At 38.8% G+C, this 24,108-nt stretch overlaps 2 protein-coding genes across 2 annotated transcripts in view; one reads left to right on the forward strand and one right to left on the reverse strand.

Annotated features, from left to right (window-relative positions):
• dnajc15 (DnaJ (Hsp40) homolog, subfamily C, member 15) lies at positions 1-17,772 on the forward strand. The gene is made up of 7 exons (XM_026910940.3): positions 1-139; positions 2,561-2,748; positions 3,157-3,208; positions 9,044-9,117; positions 12,802-12,878; positions 14,609-14,679; positions 17,259-17,772. Exons 2-7 carry the CDS (start codon positions 2,641-2,643, stop codon positions 17,327-17,329), a joined length of 453 nt encoding a protein of 150 aa, XP_026766741.1. The 5' UTR covers positions 1-139; positions 2,561-2,640; the 3' UTR covers positions 17,330-17,772.
• A 3,979-nt stretch (positions 17,773-21,751) lies between these two features.
• Positions 21,752-24,108, reverse strand: part of enox1 (ecto-NOX disulfide-thiol exchanger 1) — a 48,236-nt gene continuing 45,879 nt past the window's right edge. The window contains exon 15 of the mRNA XM_053234003.1: positions 21,752-22,634. Within this exon, the coding sequence (XP_053089978.1) occupies positions 22,503-22,634 (132 nt within the window). The 3' untranslated portion in view covers positions 21,752-22,502. The remainder of the gene's footprint in view (positions 22,635-24,108) is intronic.

The following is a 24,108-nucleotide window of genomic DNA, read 5'->3' on the forward strand; positions in this document are numbered from 1 at the left end:
TATGGATAAAGGAATAAAATAGTCTTCTGTGATAGTCCTTCGTTAACTGCTACTAAATCATCAGAGAGAGACGTGAACCCGTAGCTCGTAGGTCTTGGCTAAGGCGTGTCCACTTACAGTGTCATCAGTCGTGTGGCAGGTAATTATCCCAAAGTTGTATAATCCAATCTGAGCTATAATGCTTATATAATTAAAGTAAACTCAAGGCAATGTGACAACTATACTGTGTTAGACAGCTAGAGCACTATTAGTAGTATAATACCCTATAACAGTGACACAAATCACATGATGGGATGTAATCTGATCTGAGAGTCATAATAATAATAATAATAATAATAATAATATAATAATCAAAAATTTTTCTCCAAGGATATTCATCCAGGTGGGCACGGTGGCTTAGTGCCTCCGCCGTGTTTGCGAAGAGTTTGCATGTTTTCCCCCTGCTTTGGGAGTTTCCTCCAGGTACTCTAGCTTCCTCCCCCAGTCCAAAGACGTGTTGTTGTAGGCTGGTTGACAACTCTAAATCGTTAGTAGTGTGTGAATGTGTGTGCGATTGTGCCCTGCGATGGGTTGGCACCCTGTCCAGAGTGTCCCCTGCCTTGTGCTCCAAGTTCCCTGAGACAGACTCCAGGCTCCCCATGACCCTGTGTAGGATAAGCAGTATGGAAAATGGATGGATGGCTGGCCATTCATCCAAAATTGAATAGAAATAAAAGTACTAATAATCTATGAATAATATAAAGGTTTAATGATTATTGTGTAACCATATTTGCTCTTATTCTTTCATAATGCATTTCTTGATATTTGCTTATTATTTAATAACATAAAAATATTAAAAAGTAAGTGTGTCTCTATATTTGTTGTCAACTCATTTACTTTGATGAAAAGTCCCCTTTAACATAATGGTCCCCTTTAAAATATTTAACTGGTAAGGATAAAATAAAATCTATGGTTGCATGATTTATAGTACCTAAAACCTAAAAGAAAAAAGATGACAAACAAGACCAGATTTACAATTCATTCATCTTTAGTAATTGCTTTATATTGGTCAGGGTTGGGGGAATATGTGTGTGTGTGTGTGTTCATGATGCCCTGGTCCCATCTAAGATCTGTTTCCGCTTTGCACCCGGTGTTCCTGGTATAGGCTCTGGATCCACTGCAACCCTTACCATGATAAAGCAGTTACTGAATATGAATGAATGAATGATCTTGTAATAAGTGGCACTTAATTCACAAGACAGTGTAAAAAAATTGCATGTAAGTACGTTGAATTCACTACCAGATACTTGTGAACAGCGTTAACAGGGTTGCAGGGCTAAATCTGAATAAAACTCATAGGATATAGGTGCCTGAGATGGGCCAGTATTGTTTTCCACAAGTCAAGCATATACTTTATAAAATAAACATTTCAAAAATTGCAGTTTCTTAGGTCAAAAAGGCACCCATTCAGGATAATGACCCAGGTATCTTTGCATGTCCTGATATATTGCTACTTTCAGAGATCTTCTCAAACAGCAAAGGCATCAAAGGAGCTGTTTTGTTTGGAGCACAGCCAACATAAAGCAGGAATATCTGCAGACTAGCATCATTTAGGCTACTTTGCATACTTTCAGTGGAAGTACTGAAAAGTGCAGTGCACTGCTGACTCCCAGGTGATATATTAGAGCTGCCAATAAATAAAATGTCAAAGGTTTTTGCACTCTGTGGTTGTAGTCTGCTCTCTGTGGCAGAGGAGCGGTCAGCAGAAGCCACAGCAGCTTCACCACTTCACTGAACAAGCAAATTAGAGGCAAAAGGTTTGGGAAGAACACTTGTCATTTGTTCCTAAGAAGACTTCACAGAACAGACAATTAGCTAATTATGACAGTTGTGCTATTACTGCATTCACATTGGACTTCTGTTCAGTTAAAGCTGAAACATTTTTTACTTACTTTACTCTGTTCTCTGGTACTTAATTTAAGTAGGCAAAAGAAAGGTCTACTTTATGCACAATGATTAAAACTTCTCCACTCCAACAATTGGAGAGCCTACTCACTTCCTGTTACAAAATCACAGTCAGAAGAACTTAATCTTCAAACTCAATCTCCAAATCTCTTTTTCTGTTACCGTGGGTTAGAAATATGAGGTTATGTGTATTTAAAATCATTTTTGTCATGATAGCTGTCAGAAATAAAACTGTGTTCCATATGAAATTAAATGAAAATAGATTAGATATGTGAAATTATATTTTCGGTTTCAGTCCATCGTAATAAAGCACAATATTTGAGTTTAAAAGATAAAAGAACAGTTAGTTTTAAACAACAAAATGGGTTCAATAAAAATGGAAAATAAGCCTAGATAAAACAATTCGATTAAATAAACAATACAAAAATACTGATGTAAACTTGCCTGAAAGTCAGAAAAACAACGCTCCATAATCTATTAATCTCAGTAAATATTAGATAGATTAATGAAGAAAGCTAGATAAAACAGACAGTGAGTGAAGTGTATTTACTGAAATGTACAGTTAAATAATTACAATTTTACTACATTTACAACCTAGTCTTTTTATACTTTACAGATACAGTTTTCCTGTTCTCGGATTCGCGCGTGTCGTCTGTCCTAACAGGCGACCCGTAGATGTTCTTCGGCGTGTGAAACATGGCGGGTTCAGGCAGTCGTATAGCGACGGATAGTGACCTTCTGAGATACGCTGAATATACACCTACATCTAACCGGCGGAGTGAAACAGATATTGACAAGCGCATTGTGAGTAAACTCTACTGTGTGGCTTTTAAGGCATGTCTTATAAATAACCTGTGACGTATTAGCTCACATTAGCTCTGAAACACCGGTGGAGCACGTAGCAGGCTAGCCAGGTATCCAGTTATGTTTGTGACTTTGGGTAGCTAGCTAGCTTCATATGTGCTAGCTTTAGCCTGCTAGTTGTTCGTTAAAGTGTTTAGTATCGATCTTTTTTTGTGTGAAACTTAACTTTCAGAGCCTTTTTGTCATTAGTTAAAATACAGAAGGCACTGTGTCAGTACCTAGTAGCTCTTGAAGTGCAAAGTTGTTGACTCATGAACGCGTTATGAACACAAAACATTTCCACTCCATTAAATTTCTGTCTCTTCGTTAAGAGCTGATTGCTCATGTGTGTTGGTGTGTAATTTACAGGGCAGCACACTGATTGCAGTTGGACTTGGTGTCGCTGCAGCAGGATTCGCAGGTAAGCAAAACTGATGTAAAGGTACACGTTCACAAATTCTCTTCATGAAACTGTGGCTTTTCATCTGTAATCTGTCCTCAAATACCTCTGCAGTAGCACAGGGTTCAGCTCTCCCCGTCTTCAGGAGCTTCCCTCTGACTTAATGATTCAGCTCTCATCTGCGCGTGAACCACGTGTTCCTCTGATCATGGTCACGTGGAAGTTCAAAAGGTCAAAGCAGAGTTAGTAGTGATGGGTCGTTCTTGAACGATTCGGTCATTTTGAACGAATCTTTAATGTGACTCGGGAAGAACGAGTCATCTCGGGGAGTGATTCGTTCAGCCGCGCATGCGCAACATCCTATAGGTTCTGTACTGGAATTAGTTCACCTGTTTCGAGTCTTCGAGTCTGAGGCGTTCGTTCATCACGTGACAGCCCCATAAGCTTAACCAGTGCAGCCTGAGCCGGAAAGAGAATTGATTAGTTCATCTCTCGAGTCTTTCGAGTCGTTCGTTCATTTGTCTCATGACATGACAGCGTTGGATAGAGAAATTAGTTAATTTACAACCTTCCTTACAAACGGGTGCATAGTAATTATTATTATTATTATTATTACATAACTCCACAGATCTTCAAGAAACAGGAACAAAAACATAGTGACAGAAATTGACAGACCTTTTTTTATTTCTAGGAAAATGCTTATTACACATCATTTGATAATTTTATGATAATTCCTAAATATGATCCAACATACAAAAAATACAGTTTTACGTTATAGTATTACTGACTGAGATACTGATCCGGGAAGTGGTCATGTGACAAAAGAACGAACGACTCGAAAGACTCGAGAGATGAACTAATCAATTCTCTTTCCGGCTCAGGCTGCATTGGTTAAGCTTATGGGGCTGTCACGTGATTAACGAATGAATCAAACCCGAAGACTTGTCAGATAAGAGGTGAGGTGAGCCAATCATAGACTAAAGATCCAGGTAAACAATGAATTATCGTTTTCTGTTTCTTATAGCATTATAGTTTTGTCTTGTTTGTAGTGTGATCAACGTTCACGTAAGTAGTAGATGTGTTAGGGAAGTAACACGTAACATTTTAATTATATTTTGCTAAAATGAACGAAATGACTCGAAAAAAGATTCGTTCATTTTGCTGAACGAGACTCAAAGGTCCGAGTTGGTAAAATGATCCGAACTTCCCATCACTAAAAGTTAGATCTGGTAATAACAGAGGCTGACCGTACCTTTTTTTTCTTTTACAGAAGTGTGTATTTGTTTGTTTTGTATTCATGATTTTCCTCTGTGGCTTCATTCACCTGATACAGAATCTTCCCAACTTGCTGTCTGGACAGTTTCAGTACTAAAAGGAACTTCCTTCAGTCAGTGTATCCATTAAAGAGCGATGCTTGTGGTTCTGTTTACGGATGTAGATGTTAGGCTGTGTCTACAGTGAACATTTTTTATAAAAACTCTCTATGGAGTAGTTGCTTAAGATGGGACCCGAGATATGTAATGGCATTTTCATTACAGAGAACAAATGTTATTTACTGAAAATATTTATATAAAGTTGGCTTTATATACAGTTGTAGGGTTGGGTAGGGCTGTCGATTAATATTGTTAGTCGATTAATCTGACTCTTTTTATAATTCACAATAAAAATAGACTTAAGTGGACAATAAGTTCACTTAAGACAATCATTTAATTTTGCCAAACTGTATATAATTCTAAAGGTTCTATCACTCAATATTTGATATTTAATCACTGTTTTACGATAGAAATGCCACAGTGATTATAATTCCTTGATTTGTGTGATGAGTAACCATGGAAACATGCAAAGAAAAAAAAAGTATTCACATGTTTACTTCACATTTGGTCAGAGATAATTATCATTTCTATCTACTTACTATTAAATTTTGTGCTCTGTTGGGTGTTTAAGTGGTGAAAAACTCTTTCATAATGCGATGCGAGTGTATCATACACATCACACACCATACACATTATTTTCGGGCTTGTGCTTAAAATGGGTGTGCAAGTTAAGGTTATTCAAAATTATTCAAATCTATCTAATAGTGAACTTACTGTGCTGTCTCTGGTGGCAGATCTGTGAAACCTGGATGTCGCCTTTTCAGGTGCTGCAGCATTGAAGATGTGCTGTTATGGTATTTGAGTTAATTTTTTGCGGTGACGGCAGACAACAGCATTGCTTTTCACATCTAATATAAAATGCTCCCACACAGTTAACATTCTTTGTTGTTTGTTGCACTGACCCGCGTCTGTGCATTGCCATACCTCCCCCATTTTGCTGAATACTCAAAACGGTAAATTGTACTTGAGATTTTTAAAAAATCGAGTACTCGAATTTATTCGAGTAATCGTGACAGCCCTAATTTAGTGCTACTGCAGCCAAAGACAGCCGACAAAAAAGTTCTGGCAGCGTCAGAGATTTTTGATTAAAATCGCAGTTTGACTGCTGTTACAACACTCGTAGGAGGGCGGCGCTGGATTACGTGAAACTCATGGGATGGCTTCAAATACTGTAGTAGCAATTGTGAAACATAACCTAAACATGCTCATGGACAGAAGAAATATCTTTTTTACCTCAGGTTCACCTTCATGCATGTTTCTGTGTATATGATCGGTTTCTATTGAGGCTGGCCTGACTATGCACTGAGACGTGGGTTAAAATCCCGGCCTGTGTGCTCACACTGATGTCTAAAATGATTCAGTAGCACGTTGTGTGTTGTGGTGACATTAGTTTAATTATTTAAGGCACAATCTACCGCCAAACATTTTTTCCACATTAATAATAACATTGACATGAAATACGTTTATGACGCTGAATACGATTAAAATAAAATATTAATACTAGGGGGAAATTACACCTTATATAATAAATCCTCATCTACTTTTTTTACAATACAATGTATTGATATTGCAGTGGTTCAATTTGTAGTCATTACAAAATAAATTTATCAGAATTTAATATTTTATTTGTGCCAATATCATCTCGTGTCAATATTGTTTCATGCATAATTGCAAGTCTATCATTAGAGGATCTTCAATGTATATTGAAGATCCTCTAATGATAGAGGATCTTCAATGACATACATAACGCATTATCACAGTCTGTTATAGAATTCAGCCAAGATTTTATTGGGATCATCTCATACAATGCAACAAGTAATAATCTTAAAAGACAGCTGTAGTCACCGGCTTTATAAAATCCTCAATATACGCATACCTGTGACCGCGATAATTGAATTATGTATTAATGTGCCAGATTTTAAACCAATAAAAGAGTTATACTTAAGCCAGTTGTAAGTTAGTAATAAAATTACAGTAACACATACCCTGTCATAGCTTATTGCTTTGTTAGAAAATGGGTTTTATTAAATCAAGTATTTTGCTGGACAGGAAAAACATGGACAGCATCGCATGACTAAAACTGTTTTGTGATTTTCTCCCTAGTTGAGTCTTGGCCAATATCCACCCACTAGTTAGGTCTCCCCTATCATACAGCAGCTACCGACCTGGGAGAGTGAAGGCTAACACATGCTTCCTCCGAGACACGTGAAGCCAGCCAACCGCATCTTTCCAAACTGCTGCTCATGCTGCACCACGTGGCGGTGTAACTCACTTGAAGGCGAGCGCTATCCGTCCACTTCCGCATGCATGAGCTCACAGACTCCCATGATTGGCCGTAGCTAAGCTGTGAATTCTAGATAGCGTGAAAATGTTAAATAGTAAGTATTATGGACTGTTTCAGTATAATTTTTTGCAAGTCTGTGTGGGCCGAATGAAATGTGGCAGCGGGCCACATCTGTACACATGTGTAATAGAAAATGATGGTTAATCCCTTCAAAGTTTTTAATAGTATTACTGTAAGAGTTTGTTCAAGTCCTCAGAAGATCCTTACAGTGATTAACAAGGTCAAGGCTGCCATTAGCACAAAAACCCCAAAGCCCTTTTACTATAAAATGAATGACTAGAACTTTTAAAAGTCTAAATGTGGGTGATAAATTATCCCAACTCCTGTTATCAGAGTGTTTACTTTTTTCTTTACTTGTAGGTGTATCTGCCTGACTCCCTACCTTCATATATAGGTAATGGTTGTTAATAGGCTTGATATCCAACTGTGATTGTATGAGGTCATCATGGAACAGCACTTGTGGTTGCTTTGAGGAAGTTACCTAATTCCTCTTCCAGTACAGCTCTCCTGCCAAAAATCTCTTTCCAAGCAGTGTGTGGTCTGCTAAAGGGAAAGGCTTTGGCTCAGAGAGGAGCAAGCCTTTTTGAGGTTGAAAGTAAAGTAATTCTGCCCACTTAACAATGTCTTTCAGCATGTCATAAAATATTTCACAATTATCAACAATATATTCTCTTTAGGAAAAACAAATAGCTCGAAAGGGGTTTATTTTACTATAATCTTTTATATTTTTCTGGTATTCAGACACACAGTGCCTTCAGTGTTGGCTATGTGAACACATTTATTTTGGTTTTTCATTATATATAAGTTTTCATTATATTATAAGTTTTCATTATATATACTCTCACTGTCCAGTTTATGCAGTTTTCCATTTATGCAGTTATCCAATCAGCCAATCATGTGGCAGCAGCACAGTGCATAAAATCATGCAGATACAGGTCAAGAGCTGCAGTTAATGTTCACATCAAACATCAGAATGAGGAAAAAGTTTGATCCCTGTGACTTTAACCGTGGCATGGTTGTTGGTTCCAGATGGGCTGGTTTGAGCGTTTTAGAAAATGCTGATCGCCTGGGATTTTCACACACAGCAGTCTCTAGAGTTTACACAGAATGGTGCGAAAAACAGAAACATCCTGTGAGCAGAGGATCTGCAGGCTGAAACACCTTGTTGATGAGAGAGATCAGTGGAGAATGGCCAGACTTGTCTGAGCTGACAGGAAGTCTGTAGTAACTCAAATAAGCGCTCAACTGTCTTCAACTGTCCAGTTTCAATGAGTCTGTGTCCATGATAGCCTCAGATTCCTGTTCTTGGCTGACAGGAGAAGAACTTGATGTGGTCTTCTGCTGTTGTAGCCCATCCACCTCAAGGTTTTTGTTTTGTGCATGCTGAGATGCTTTTCTGCTCACCACGGTTGTAAAGAATGATTTTATGAGGTACTCTATCCTTCCTGGCAGCTCAAACCAATCTGACCATTTTCTTCTGACCTCTTATCTCCAAGGTTTTTCCACCCACAGAACTCTCTCTTACAGAATGTTTTTGTTTTTACACACCTTTCTGTGTAAACTCTAGAGACTGTTATATGTGAATTTCCCAGGTAATCAGCAGTTTCTGAAATACTCAAACCAGCTCATGTGGCACCAACAACCATGCCACAGTTATGTCTGATGTTTGATGTGAACATTACCTGAAGCTCTTGACCTGTATCTGCATGTATCTGGTTTTATACACTGTGCTGCTGCCACATGATTGACCATATTAAAGTGGACGAAGAGATTGTGTGTGTGTGTGTGTGTGTGTGTGTGTGTGTGTGTGTGTGTGTGTGTGTATAAAATATAATTTTTTCCCTCTTCATATTACAACTTCGTCTTTATAATCCCAAGGAGAGCCTCTTATGCTGACCCTTTTTTTGGGTGCTGATTTGGTTCAGGAGAGAAACACAGATGATGGCAGTTGACCAGCACTGTGGCCACAAAATACAGAGGGGAAACTGAAGGGAGACTTTTCCATGTATTAAACATAACTAAATGTGGTTTTGCATTTGGCTTTGCCTTAATGCCAGCTGCTCTAATACTTCAATTTGTACATAACCCAATAATCTTTTTTAACCTATTAATCTCTTTAATTTTTATATTCATTTTTAGGTCGATATGCGTTCCACTTATGGAAACCTCTTGGTCAAGTTATTACAGAAAGTGCCAAAAAGTTTCCCTCTTCAGTAAGTAATAAAAAACCTTTTGTTAACTCAGTAGTCTAAAAAATAAAACTGTTTTTCAAATATCTTGTATGTATGTATCTTGTATATAATGTCTTTTTGAATCCTACAGTTTCACAGTTTTAGGCAGCCATGATTTGTTAAATGTCTTTGGATTTTTCCAGGTTAAGTTTTATGCTGCATGTTGTATGGCCAGAAGCATTTTTGGCATGTTAACCTTCCACTTGTGGGATTTCACTCTAGTAGAGTTGCAGTTTCACCCCAGACTTGAGTTCATATTGATTTTCCTCAGAGCTGTGAGTATGCTTGGAAACCTCATCTGACCCACAGTCCACCACCTTAAGATTAGCCACCATATATATGTATGTGATAATTGGGGTCAGTCAGTGGGTCACACCTCTAAATCCAACCCTCTAAGTTGTTGGATGTAAGTATTTTTTTGCCCTCTCTGATAGAAAAATACTATTTGTAGGTGACTCATGGCAGAATGTGAAAGAACATTTCATAAAGTGTTCTGTATCAACCATAACCCTATGTTCTCACTAGCAAGCGACTTTCAAGCTTTACTTTTCTTCATAATTTCTCTATGCACATTTAGTGGTTGCATATGATGAGATTAAACCATGATGAAATGAAAAAATTATTATTATTTTTATTTTATTTTTTGCACATCAAACTGTACATGAGAACTATTGCAGGTAGGAACTGAAGTTGTGAATCACGGTAAAATTAATGGCGAGTCAATCATTTGAATTTGTTTCTTTACAGGGTCCTTCCTAATTTTCACTGAATTGAGAAAATCTCAATTCACATGTTGCATGCCACTTTGTTGCTTACTTGTGTGAGTGCAGATTAATAACACATGGATATCTTATTTTGTGTGTGGGTTTGCAGTCTGAGACCTTCTGACAAATCACATATTATTCACAGTAGTCATTCAGTTGTCTTTCCCTTTTTGTCACATACACGTCAGACAATGTACACAATATGGAGCTATCCACTTAGCAACTTGTGACCATGCTTGGAGCTACAGGAGGGCTTGCTCTCCAAAGCTGGAGATAGCTTCCTCTTCTACTTGACTGTGCTTTCTTGTATAGTTGCAACCATTTTTCATATATTAGCCTTGACTTAGTTTTCTCTCCTTAGTATTACCAGGCTACATTAGTTACAGTATACTGTTTGCTACAGTGTCTCTACAGGTTTGCAGTCCCTGTTTGGTAAAAGGCACCCCACTGGCTTGGTTTCTTCCTCTACATTTTCTTCAGTGAATAGTCCACATTTCTTTCTGTCTAGCCAAATACTGCCTTTAGCTAGTATGTTGCTAGAGTTAAGTGGTCTCCCTCATCATACCATGTACTGTTCATTCCTGTGCCTGCTAGATTTTGGATAAAGAGGCCATGGATTAGAGGATGCAGGTTTCTGAATCACAAAGCTAGGATATAAACAAGAGGTTCTATTCAACTTACTTCCTTGACCATAAGAAGGATTTAAGAGAGTTGAACTGGTACCAAAGTCCCTTCCCTTTGATATGCTTAGGGCGACAGATGTAGTTTGTGCTGTACAGCCCCAGGACCGGTTCACCTCTGTGGATCTGTGTGATGCTCTCCAGAACAAAGATAATTTTTAAGGTTTATATTCCAAGTGAAGACCTTGCAATTCAAAGTCCTGCTAGGCCCTCCCCCTATCACCATGGAGGTTGTATGAAACTGACCTTGTCTCCCCTTATAGCTTTCAGTATCAAGATACTGGCATACTTGGATGAATGGATCCTATGTGTCCCCACCAAGGAGCAGGAGCAGGGACACATCCACTGTCCTCGCCTACATTACCTTACTAGATCTTACAGTGACAAAAGTGTTCCCTAACACAGTTCTGTATAGTTTGTCTGCATGAGGCGTGACTGAGTATGCTAGCCAGCCCAATGTGTGGCTGATATTACTATGCTTGCCAATCATATTCAGCCTGGCTGCCACGTGTGGTATCAGTATCTGTTGGCATTGAAATCCTTGATCTTGTCTGCTTGCTGGAGCTACTAGCATTACAGAAATGGGCTGGTCACCAAACAACACGGACAGGAACCTGGTCTTGTCTCAGTGAAAGCAGCCGGCATCTCTGTTATAGACTGGGGAGTGTTGTGGTGTCGCAGTGGTATGTGGGTACGTGTAAAGTCAGGACACATCAACCAGCTGGATGTTAGGGCAGTTTCTCTGGCCTATTCTTGGTGGTTTTGTCGCCATGTGTGATGGTCACATATATCAAACATCAGGGCAAGATGTCAACACAAGATCGAGTGGCTATCTACTGCTAAACTGCTGTCCCCATCTATTCTACAGGGTGTATGTGGCAGCCATGGCAGCACACCAAATCACCATGGTTAGCATATACACTGTATGGCCAAAAGTATTTGGACAACTGAGTATTGAACATCCCATATTGAGTTGTTCCCACTGTAATATTGAGTTGCTCCTCCTTTGCTGCTATATCAGCCTCCACTCTTCTGTGAAGGCATTCTACTAGATTTTAGAAAGTGGCTGTGGGGAATTGTGCTCATTCAGCCGCAAGAGCTTTAGTGAGATCAGGCCTGGTGCACAGTCGTCATTCTAATAGATCCCACAGGTGTTCAGTGCAGTTGAACTCAGGTTTCTGTTCAGGCCATTCGGGTTCTTCCACACTAACCTTGTCAAACCATGTCTTTATGGATCTCACTTTGTGCACAGGGGCATTGTCATGCTGGAACACATTTGGAGTAGGTCCCTTAGTTCCAGTGAAGGGAAATCTTAATACTACAACATTCAAAGATAATCTAGAGAATTGTGTGCTTCCAACTTTGTGGCAGCAGTTTGGGGAAGACCCACATATGGCTGTGAGGGTCAGGTGCCCACATATTCTTTTGGCAGTATAGTGTATCTAGGGTCTCATAGGCTTATTTCTGCCTTTCTAAAGGCAGTGAGGCACATTCAGAGTTGAAGGCTGTGTCCCACCTGAATAATGCACACTAAATGCTATGCCTAAATGAAGAGAAGAGGAAAGAACAGACCAAATAAATGCTTACATGTTCCGGAAGAAAAAAAGCTAAACCTCATTTGCACCTGAATGCTTTCTCCTCTTATTATATAGTAAAACGTGTAATAAATACTCCTCTTAAAATGGCATGTTTTTGTGATGTAAAAAAATTAAACAAAGATGAATCATGACAACTTTTTCCACCCTCAGTGTGAAATGACAAAGTATAAACATATAAATAAAAACCTGCTATTTTAACAGGGTGTGTAGTCTTTTTATATCCACTGTAATTCAGTAAAGAGTTTTTTCCTTCTTGCCCTAATTATTAACTATTGGCCGACCTCCAGAGCAAACAGTATTTGTAATGAAATCTTGTGCCAGTTCCTTCATGTTGTCATAGCTAAAATAATGGTTGGTCTCACAAATATGATGTCTGTTTTTAATAACAAATTTCATACTTCTGACATTAATTTGAGAATGTGTGCATGTGTTACATTAATGGCAGATACAGGTCGTTAACAAACATGAAAAGCAGGGATTTGAGCAAAAATGTTCAGAAACAAATAAAGCTTGTAATATAAACATCCTTAATGATCTTAAAACGAAGTGCTGTCATCCGTTTTTGTATTGTTGTAGAGGATCTCCCACTGTCTGAGCAATGTGTATTTTAATGTATTTCACCAGGCATTCTCGGCATATTACAAAGGTGGATTTGAGCAGAAGATGACTAAGCGGGAAGCCAGTCTCATTCTAGGGATCAGGTAAGAACGTAATTCCTGTGTGTTCTTCACAGCCTTGTCTCACATTAGTTTCTCGTTTTAGTGCTTCCTTTGTGCATTGATCTATGTGAGCAAAGCCTGCTTCTTTTGCAACATGTGAATGCACTGAATCACTAGTTTTCCCAGCAGGGCATGTGGTCCTATTCAAAGACTATCTTTTTGGTTTCATGTCTTAACTTTGATCCTAGCGTGGGTGACGACTGTAAACCACAATCTTGTCTTTAGCTTTGTAATCTGCTCTGTCAAGGACCACCCAAAATTTCTCTGGTACAGGAGGATTGAGGAAGTGTCGTCAGGGTTTCACACCAGCTGTGACTCACCCTGGCTCTATTACCCTCTCTGTGGTGGACTTTGCATCATATGGTTGCTGCTCACTTTGTCCTTTTCTCTGTTACATTGTCCTTTGACTGCACCACACAATGACCAACATTGCTTGGCTGTGTTCCTTTATTTTACATAACCATTGTATACTATCAAATAAAGTTTGTTAGCTTGATTGAATAAGCTTAATTCATGCATGTTTAAACAGAGCATCTATTAAAGCAGCAGTGCTTCAGTGAGCTACTACTTCCACTATTACAGTGCAACCATACCTTGCATTTAAACATGTAGATCAAAAAAGAAGAAATGAGAGACAAGCTGCATTGTAAAGAATAGGCAGGCGCTCGCTGCAGTTAAGTTTTGTTAAGGGCGCAAAAACAATATGCTTCATTTGCTCAAGTCAGGATTTTAAGGACTTGCTCATTTTGTCAGTTGGGTATTTGAGCTGTGAAAATAACCACACAACTGTATCTTCTACTAGCAAGTATATAACACGGAGAGTCTTTCAGTGGTTGACTTTCTAACCCCCTCTTAGTGATTACGTCAAAGTGTTCAGCGGCCAGGGATGCAGACAGGGCATGACAACAAGAAAAACGGCCGCTGTAGTCACTCTTTTAATGTCCCCTGGGAGACACTAGTTAATCAGCACTTCTATTCAGTGAACAGAGCATGCTGCTTCTAGTGAATGAGATGAAAAATAGTCATTACAAGACATTACACTTACATCTGTATCTTGGTCTCTGCTGTTGCACAATGAATTTTTTCCCTCTCTTTGCTCTCAAAAGGTTTGTCTTCTCAACAGTTTGTCTTTCTCAGTATCATCTTGGAAAAAGGGCTCTGTTAAAAAGGGTGAGAATAAGCAATTGGACTGATTTACCCTCCCATCTGTCAAGCCTTATAAAGCCATCTGGAGTGCTGTAGCCAATATGAGCCCTCAGTCCACGGGCTATGATATTGAGGAATCAAACCTAGGCAGTCTGGGCTGATGGCATGCTTCCTGTGTATGTAAATGACCACAGCTTGTTTTGGGCAGACATTTGTTTTCAGTAGACTCTCTAAGCTCCTCTCTCTGGTCTTGGCTATCTGTCACACCTAATGATGTGTCTCTTCTAATTTTCATAAAATGGTTTATCAGTTAGGACTTATTCCCTATGTATCACCAGATAAATAATCTGGAAGGCGCTATTGTGAAGCTGAGTGTCTGCACCTTTTCTCTGGAAACGCTCTTGTCTGCAGCCATTTTGATTAGGCTGATGATTTGTTTCAAAATACAGCACAAGATCCTATTGCTGGAAGAATAATTGGGTACATTGTATTTGCTATATGGCCACTAGATGGTGGTGTGCTGTCATTTACCAATAATGGTTCCATGCATGTTTCCCTTTGCACAGTCCAACAAGCACCAAGGCTAAGGTGCGAGAAGCCCACAGGAGGACCATGGTCCTAAATCATCCAGATAAAGGTCAGTGGTTTTTATTCTGCAGGACTATATCACAAACAGTTACACTTTTTTAAACTAATCTTTCTTCTGTATTGTATCCAATGTTTTTATTAAGCAGCACAAATGGAAGGTTAATTGTATTATTATTTCTGACATTTATGTAATATTAAATGTAGAATTTATGTGTGTATAATATTCTATGGCCTCTGCCTAGTGAATTTACTAGTGCCCTGAATTTTTCTGTGGTCATTTAGACTTGTCCAACCCACTCAACTCCAAATAGGCACAATTTTAAAAAAGCTGGCTGGTGATTTATTTCCCTGCTCAAGGTTAATGGCTCCCCTCACGTCTAGCTTTTCCTTCCACCACCTGCATTTTTCACAGACCTGAGCTGTGTGTGTGTGTGTGCACGCGCTTGTGTGTCTTCCTGCCTGCCAGTGCACTGCTCCTCCAGGCCACTGTTACAGTGTGTGAAATGAGCAGTGTGCTTTGTGATGCCTATCTGTGGCTGAAAGATAAGGCCTTTAACCATGAGGAAGATGCCCTGCGGAGAGGGAGAGACCTGTTCTGCAGAGAAATATTGCTCATTAAAGCTGTACCACAAATACACATGTAGCTGTAGCATCCTTTTTGTTATGCGGAAGGCATAGGCGAGCAAAGTGAGTATCTAATCCTGTCACAGAAAAGAACAGATCCCCAGTTATGGGCGTCTACAGCATTTCCTGGCTCGAGATGTTGACAGAACAAGACACTGTAGGCTTCATAAATCATGATAAAAGATGGGATGCAATCACTCTATCTTAATATGCTGACCTGATGTCAAACCCAGTTTAAATGGGAAATTACTCTGTTACATTGATTAGATGAATGGATTCTCTATACTTTGCTGTGCACACATGGCATGCAGCTCTTTGTATGACTTTTGTCATGATTTTGACTTTAGTTAGGCGATGAGGTCAAGATCAATATTCATGTCATTTATTCGTACACTTTTCCAGTAATGGCTCTTAGCCATGGCTGCAGTGATGACTATTTCTCACGGTCAGAGTAATGACATGGAATAATTGTTGAATTAGAGTTCATTAGCTTGCTATCAGTGAATCCATGTGGGTGTTTGAGCATGGTCTGGATGGCTGGCTGTGTTTAGTTTAACTGAAGTCTTTTAAAAGCACATCTCTTCAAATATTAAAGTACCTGGAAAGTCATATCATCAGCCACAGGCACTGACTTATGTGTCCTTATGAGGTTGCTAAAGATGAGCTTAAACTTTTAGATTTAAGTTGTGTGTGTGTGTGTGTGTGTGTGTGTGTGTTTGTTTGCAAGAGCCATGTGTAATTAAGTCTGTCACTGCAAGCTGTGTTGCTTTTGCCGCTCCCCCTCTGGCACACAGACAGATTAGCAACTGCTAGCGGCCCTGCTCCCTGATACCTGCTCACTCTCCAGCGTGTTCTCCAATTTATAACCGCCACTGCTCCTGACACAATCGTTGGTGAGAGCAGGTGGTGTGTGTGTTTGTGTGTGTGTCTGTCTGTCTGTGTGTGTGTGTGTGTGCGCATGCATGTGTGCGCATGCATTTTTTCATGTTGAATAGCCTAAAGGCTGGACGAGATCACTGTGTCACATTCTGCACAGCACTGAAGATGTCAGGCAAGTCAAATTAAAGCTGCTTATGCAGAAGACACTATTATGAACTGATTAAAAAATATAAAAAATCCAAATTATAAAAGAGCCAAAGTGTAAAGGTGATCCTTCTTGGTGTTTGATGAAAATGATGGTGTTTCTCCTACTCACCATGGTTTCCTATTGGCTGTTGTTTAGTGGTGTAACCACACAAACTACAGAACATATGTAGTTACCCAGATGACCAATTTTGTGGCACTGAAAATGAGATGTCTTGATCCTTTTGACCAGAAATCAGACAAATGCAAGTTAAAAATAAAAAATGATGGTGGAAAAAGATTATGCGTAACACAAATGGCATCCATGCAGAGCATCTTTGTCTACTAGAGTTAGAATGAGGCTATAACTGTCAGTCTAGCAGATATTGTACTTTACAAAGCAGCATTTAGCGTATATGTTAAATTGGGCCAAAAAATAGATTCTTCACATCTGAAATATTGGGGTACTCAGATCCAAAGCACTCATGGAGCTGGTGCCCATGTAGGAAGGTATTTTGGGTTAATGAAACTGCTAAGTTAAAGTAATATGTGTAAGCAGAACATTCAAGTGGAAAGTGGAATTAGAATGAACTGGACCTCTGGGTTCAGGGCACATAATGAATCAAAGCTTTACTTGATATATATTTAATCTACAGCAGAATTTCACCTTCTCTTGTATTGTACTGAAGCACAGATTTTTCCATATGCATTTGGTAGATATTATCAAATGTACATGATGTAATTGTGAGGATGGATTAATCGCAATGTTTTCAGCCAGGTCAGACACCATTTGGAGCTCACTATTAGCTCCTTCATGTGAGCATACATATTTTGCATACTGTGTAAAGCTCCAGCTCTAGCTGCTTTACTACATGGAGTGGAGGAGGAAAGGAAAAAAAATACACACAAAAACATGACGGGTAATTGATGCTTCTTCTGCAGGTGGATCTCCATATTTGGCAGCGAAGATCAATGAAGCAAAAGATCTGCTTGAGTCTGGCCATCGGAGTTAACTGTCTGTGTTCTTCAAGGCACCATTCACTCAGCCATTTTGTGTTGACTTCTGTCTGTTGTTTCTGCTCCACTACTTGAGCTCACACTGTCCAGTATCCTCTCATCTGTGCTCACATGCTTTGACCCAGCCAACTCCGAGGCTCTTCATTGCTGTTGTGTCAGCCAAGAACCTCAACTTCCATCACTCTGAATCAGGCATCAGACCTGGATCTTTCATGTTGAAGGACCTATGCTGTAGATAGAAAGCATTCACCTTTATTGACATTATTATTGAAGCTACACTTTGAATGTTTAAAGTTTATGATATGTCTGCTGAAAAACATCAGTCTAGTTTGTCTTTTTTTGCACAAATGTAAAGGTACAAAAATGCTAAAGCTAAGCTAGATGGACTAATGCCTGTACAGTGTTATTTATAATACTGAATAAACTGTGGTTAAAAATACTGAGTGTAAAGGGCTGTTAATTTTATGTTAGCATCTTGTCTGGAAATTTTTACAAGTGCTGAGAAAAATGTTCATCCAAATGCACAAGCAATCATCTAAGTTTCCAAAGTTAGACCACTGCAGAATACATAGTCTAAAAAATCCAATCAGTTTCAGTGTGTCTCCATTTGATATTTACAACTGCTCTGTTTTTATAACTGAGAGCTAGTGTCAAGCTCTAGTACAATAGTCACTATGTAAATCACAGGTTGAAACAAATGTCATGCCTTCGCCGTGGTCTGGCACTGATGCGTGGATTATGTCAGCTTTTCTCTCCTGGCCCAGCCCTCCTTATATGCTGTAGCTGATATCGATTCTTTGCATGCATACAGTAGGTATATCAGAGGTGAGTGTTTTGCCGTTGTCCTGACTGAAGCTGTGTTACACTCAGACTGCCCTGTCGGTTTCTGTTGCTCTGACCCCTCCTGTGACTGCAGCTATTTTCATCCTGCACACTTGCTGTGAACTCTGCATGGAGTTTCTGAATAAGCCTGCTCCCTGCATGTCCTCCTCCACCATGGTGCATTTCCATTAGGTATTATAAAATAAAAGAGCCCGGCTTTCTTCATGCCTTTACCTTTCGAGTGAAGTTGTTTTCCACCTCACCAAGCTTAAGAGACGGAAGTGAACATCTTAACACATCATAAAACTCACTGTAATAGCTTGTAAAATTTTCCTAAAATTAACATATACAACATTTTTACGTGAGTTCTTAGATATCTTGTGCTGTGTGCTGTTTTTACTCAGTCGTTCATGAATGGTTCATCATTTGGTGACTCCACAGCTGCTGTGTGCTCGCTATCTGAGCCTCACTCTTCACTCTTCATAGATGAGACTTTTCAAATGCATCTGTAGAAAGGAATAATGTAAGCTTCCATATGGTTTCTTTTATTGAGACAGTGCCACAATCTTTGAGCTTCATTTTTGAATAAATCTAAGTATTTTCACACACATAGCTAGGTTGTGTAGTGCAGCCTTGAACTCCACACATCTGCCAGGTTATTAAATTCCATTTCACATCAAAAACTCTGAGTCATGAGACAAGCAGAGCTGAAAACTCTCAGACTTTGTGACCTATATTTCTAGCTCTGTTTGATATGGAGCCTTTGAGTCTTTATGAAAAGAGATGTGATGGATCTGTTAAACTCTTATGAGAAACAGACTGTTGCCAAAGAGAAAGTCTTGTTAGTTAAGTCCAAAAATTTGCACTCTATATTACAAGTTGAGAGTCCAGCTGCTGTTCAGAATATCCAAACAGGTTTGAGGCAGACAGAACAGCCTTGGAGAATATTTATATCACATTCACTCAAATAAAACTATGGATATTTTCTTGTAATGAACATACTTCAATAAATGGCTTTTAATTTTTTTCCTCATATTTTCCTGAGGGGATGCTAACTTGTGCACTGAGCTGTAACAGAAATGGTGTAAATATGATCTAAGCGTACATCATGCATAGTTACTACAGCACAATATCAACAGTGTCTTGATTATGTTGAGCATTGAAAATAATTTTCATACCGATTAGCAGCAGCACGTAAATAATTGCATAGTGCAGTAAAGTCACTGACATTGGGAAGGATATAAATTATACTTTAAGATTGTTTTTCCTCATTTCATAAACAAATCCAGAGTTAATTAACTAGCTACTGTCAGTAGGAGAGATTAGCACAGCTCATGCTGCTTGTATTCCCACTCCTACCCAGTTTATTTATAGATGACTTCAGGAAACCTCATTTACAAACTCAGCTCTTTCTATAGACTTCCTCAGACAGACCAAAAGAATGTCTCTGTCATTTCATCTTCATGTGAAATAGGCTATGCAACTGACTGAAAAATGTTATTTTTGAGCTTTCTGGAATAAGTGGAACTGGAACATCTTTCTAGTAAAGTCCTAGCCAGTGATGGTGTTTAGTTGTTTTTCATTCAGACAAAGTCTGGAACATTCTACTAGTACTCTTAGTACTACTATTACTAGTACTACTACTTTACTGTAGTATGGTAATGCATGGTGTCAGAGGCACCATGAATGAAATGTTGATGGAGAGTACCTACCTATATCACATTAGTATCATATTGCTATGGAGACAGCAACACCCGCAACACAAATAACGACCAGTGAGAAAATAACTTTGAGAGAAAAGGAGAGATACAATGTTAGAAGGCCTTGCTAAACATAGGTTCAAAGTGAAAAAGAAAGAAATTGCACAGTGAGAGCCTTGTAAACATCCTGCTGTGCTAGCATTTTGATAGTCATCATAATTCATCAACCACAGATATTCAGAGCATTAATGGCCTGCATGCATGGCAAACCAAATGAACAGGGGAAGGGAAGAAGGAAAATATGAATGTGCTTAATGTTCATTTTCCAGCTTCAGGGTTAGTTAGAAAGAAGCTAGTGTGTCACAGAGGAAAGAAATAAGAAGCTGAGCAGTAAGTGCTATTCTTGCAGTTTGGGTTTGGTGTCCAGCAAACACTATTTTTGTTCACTGGCAGGAAGAATAGCTTATGCAAGCTGTATTTCTGTGCACCATGCTGTCAACAAAATGCATTCATTTTTTGCCGTCTTTTGCAGACTCAGGAAGTCTGTAATGAGAAATTTGTTTAATCCAAAGTAAATGTAAGTCTTTTCAAATTAATATACAAGTTACAAAGTGCTGTCTATAAACAATTTAACCTATCTAACCATATGTACCTTCTTATGTAGAAACTCCATAAGCCTGAAAAGACAATAATGTCAAAAATGACGAAATATCTTTCCTTACCATGTGAATTTCTGCAGCTCCATATACTGACAGCCTCAGATCTAATTCCTGATAAAAAGGAATTCGATTTTTAAAAGTTGAGGGCAGTTGAGAGCAGTGCTGGTTTAGTGGTTAAGACTGTGGGCTACCCATAAGAAGGTCATGAATTCAAATCCCAGCACTGCTAAGCTGCCATGGTTGGGCCCTTCAGCAAGACCCTTAACCTTCAACTGCTCCAGGGGGACCATATCAATGCTGACCCTGTGCACTGAACCCAAATTCCTAACAAGTTGGAATATGTATATTGCATATGTGACAGTAAATGCTGTTGTCATCCTCTTGTCTTCTAAAACAAAATTATACACAGATCTGGAACACAGCATATCCCATATCAGCAAAGTGCAATATAATAGCACATGGGTGCATCTCAACCCCAAACTAAAGTACGCCGTGTGAGGTTGCACTCGGAAAACAAAGAAAAACCTGAGGGTGCTACCTCAGATTTATTCTTTATTTTAAATGTAAATTTGACCTGATGAACAGGAATTTAAACATTTAAACATACCCAGAAGTAATTCTATCCTATGTCTGTTTGATTTGGTTTGTACTCCAACTCTCTTTTAAGTCTGGTTCCTCTCGTCGTTTCTTCCTTGTCCATCTCTGGGAGTTTGTCCTTGCCACTATCGCCTCTGGCTTGCTCATTAGGGATCTAAATATAAATCTACATCCAGATCTCTGTAAAGCTGCTTTTTTGACAATGTCTATTATTAAAAGTGCTACATAAATAAAACTGAACTGAATTCATTCTGAAACTTCATCATACTTACTTCAGCTGAATGTATTACTATAAACACTAACTATTTCCATCAATAATCAGTTATTGCCATATCTTATGCTCATAGGATTATCCGAAACATCCTTTGGTCCTGTTTTCATTGAGAGAACCATGCTCTGACAAAGTCCTCTGGAGGAGGAAATATAAAAATGTACTTAGAACAGCTAGCTATCTCTTCTTCTTTCCCATTAAGACAACAGCTTGTTTTATTCAGAGTGATTAGGGAGCCTCTGCTTCACATCTTCATCAAGTCTGCTGACTATTGCTGCATAAAATGTTGGTAAAAAATAAACACGGAATATGCGACAGATTCCGAGACAGTGATGTGACACGGTTTTCATCTCTGCATGTGTAATAGTGTTTGGGTTTGAATAAAAAGGGTTTTAATAGAGTTTTTGAGAGTCATAATTAACATGAGCTGATAACGATGGTGCATTATGACACAAAGAGAATGCACATTACATACACTGTCCACACAACAACAAAAGACCCTAAACAGTAAAATATCTTCTGTCACTCAGGGGTGGAAATGTTCATGAGTAAGTATTAACTGCAGCATGGTTACTATACTGGAGCATTTACCAAGGCTGAGGTTCCTAAAAGAATTGTAGCACAAAATGCACAATGACAAGCTGGACGAGGAACTATTCCTCTGAACACTTTCTGTAAGGTTGAGGTGATTTTAAATCTGTAATGCATTTGGAAAACTGGTGAACAACTATGAAATAAATGTTCAGTACAGTGAAGAGCCTCAGACACTGGATCTGCTGGGTGCACACTTGTGTGTCACTGTACATATCCATATTCCACATTCTTCATTTATAATTGAGCAGTGCTGTATTCCTAGATTTCTCTGCCCGCTGTTGACAGAAAGTTATGCAACAGGATCAGACATCTGAATGGAGCTTCTTCAAGTAAGCACATCTATCCTGATTCTGTGCATTTTCCTTTGCCGTCATCAGTGTCTATAAACCAGAACAGCAGGGGTGACAGCTACAGCAGTGAGGGACTGAGTTTCTCTGAGGCTTTGGCCAGTTTCATTCTGTCTGTCACCGAGGCACAGCGCTCGCAGATCCCATAACCTCAGTGTCAGCAACTGTCTCTCTGTTCGTTATGTCGAGCTGAGGGCCTCAAAACCACAGAACTTCCAGCGTTTTTCCAATGTGGCGCCCACACCACTAAACTCCTGCTTGAACATGTTGGGTAGCCGCACCATCAGCCGCTCTAGATCACTGGCGGAGATCTGGGAAGAGAGGTTCAGACATTTACCCATAAAAATACACTGATTTATTTATACCTATTGTGAAATCTGATGTTTTACCAGTCATAAGTTGTCTATGAATGAAATATGTCAAACTTAAACTCAACGCATTTTGATCTTGTGACTTAGGTCAGTGGTCAAAGCCCACTCAGTAAGGCCACTTGAGCTGAAAGAGTGTTCAGTACAAGGTGCTACACTGAACACAAAATAATCTACATGGCAGGAAATAAGCCATTGAAAATAAATCATGTGCTTAACAAAAATGACTAGGCCGTGATCATATGTATCAACCATGCATACTCATAATTTTGTGTGTAAACCATGAACATTTCTACTCGTAGAATGTGATTTATCAAGTTTTTCTTGTGCATTAGGATGTGCATACTTATTTTCACTTATTGTCAGTCATGTCAGCATGATGACAGAGTAATTACTGATTTCTGTGCTTATAAGGTGCAGACAGGCATCATAGAAAATGGGGAGTAAAATTGTATAAAAGCCATTTAAAGATGCTGAGAGTGATTTCATTTGCCCTGTACAGTTTTAGTCTCTATTCTAGGGTTTTTAGCCTTGGGCACATTTCACTGAGAAATTGGAGACCAGTCTGGCACTTTCTAACAAACTCTGAGTTGAATAATGACACATTACATGCATTCATATCACTCATGCTGCAATACATGACATTTCTGAACTTGCATGAGGATGTAGTTTTAAAAAAAGACTTCAAAGCACTTGGATAAGGGTGTCTGCTAAATGCTTTAAATGTAAATGTAAATTTCTAAAGACTGTAATGGAAAAGACATTTTTGTGCCATCACAGCTTTTCTAAATCGGGGCGATAGTTTGCACAAGTAGCCATAAAATCTAAAAATATCATTTCTTATTTAGTTCTTAGACAAACCACTCCAACCCAAAAAAACATACTTTGTTTATCTCTACTTTATTCCCTTTATTTTTATAGGGAAGTTGTTTACCATATATATCCATTTGGGGGCATTTCTTTATGTAAATAAGTGTGGCCATGCATGAGCAGAGCAATTTAGAATATGTGGGATTTATCAGTGTCCACTGCTTTTAGCAAATGTGATAAATGGCATTTTTTCTTGGCAGCTCTTATGCACAAATTTAGAACTTGTTTTATGCACGCTTTGATATATGAGACCCCTGGTCTGCAATAGGATAAATATAAATAAATATATAATGTTTTTCAAATACACAACAGAACAGCTCCACTGCTCCATTCACATCAGCTTGGAAATTTCAGGAGAATGAATTAGCTAGTATTAGCACATAGCTGTGTTCATATTAAACATTAGCATAGCTCTTCCTAATATTTAATAGAAATAATGCATAATGTGTTAAATTGAATTGAATTAAATTGAAATTTGAAACAAATATTCTAATTTGCTTGGACGTGTTTGTGTACCTGATTGCCTCAATGCTGGGTTTGCTCAGAG

Source organism: Pangasianodon hypophthalmus, chromosome 5 (assembly GCF_027358585.1).
Source record: "Pangasianodon hypophthalmus isolate fPanHyp1 chromosome 5, fPanHyp1.pri, whole genome shotgun sequence".
NCBI classification, from domain to species: domain Eukaryota; kingdom Metazoa; phylum Chordata; class Actinopteri; order Siluriformes; family Pangasiidae; genus Pangasianodon; species Pangasianodon hypophthalmus.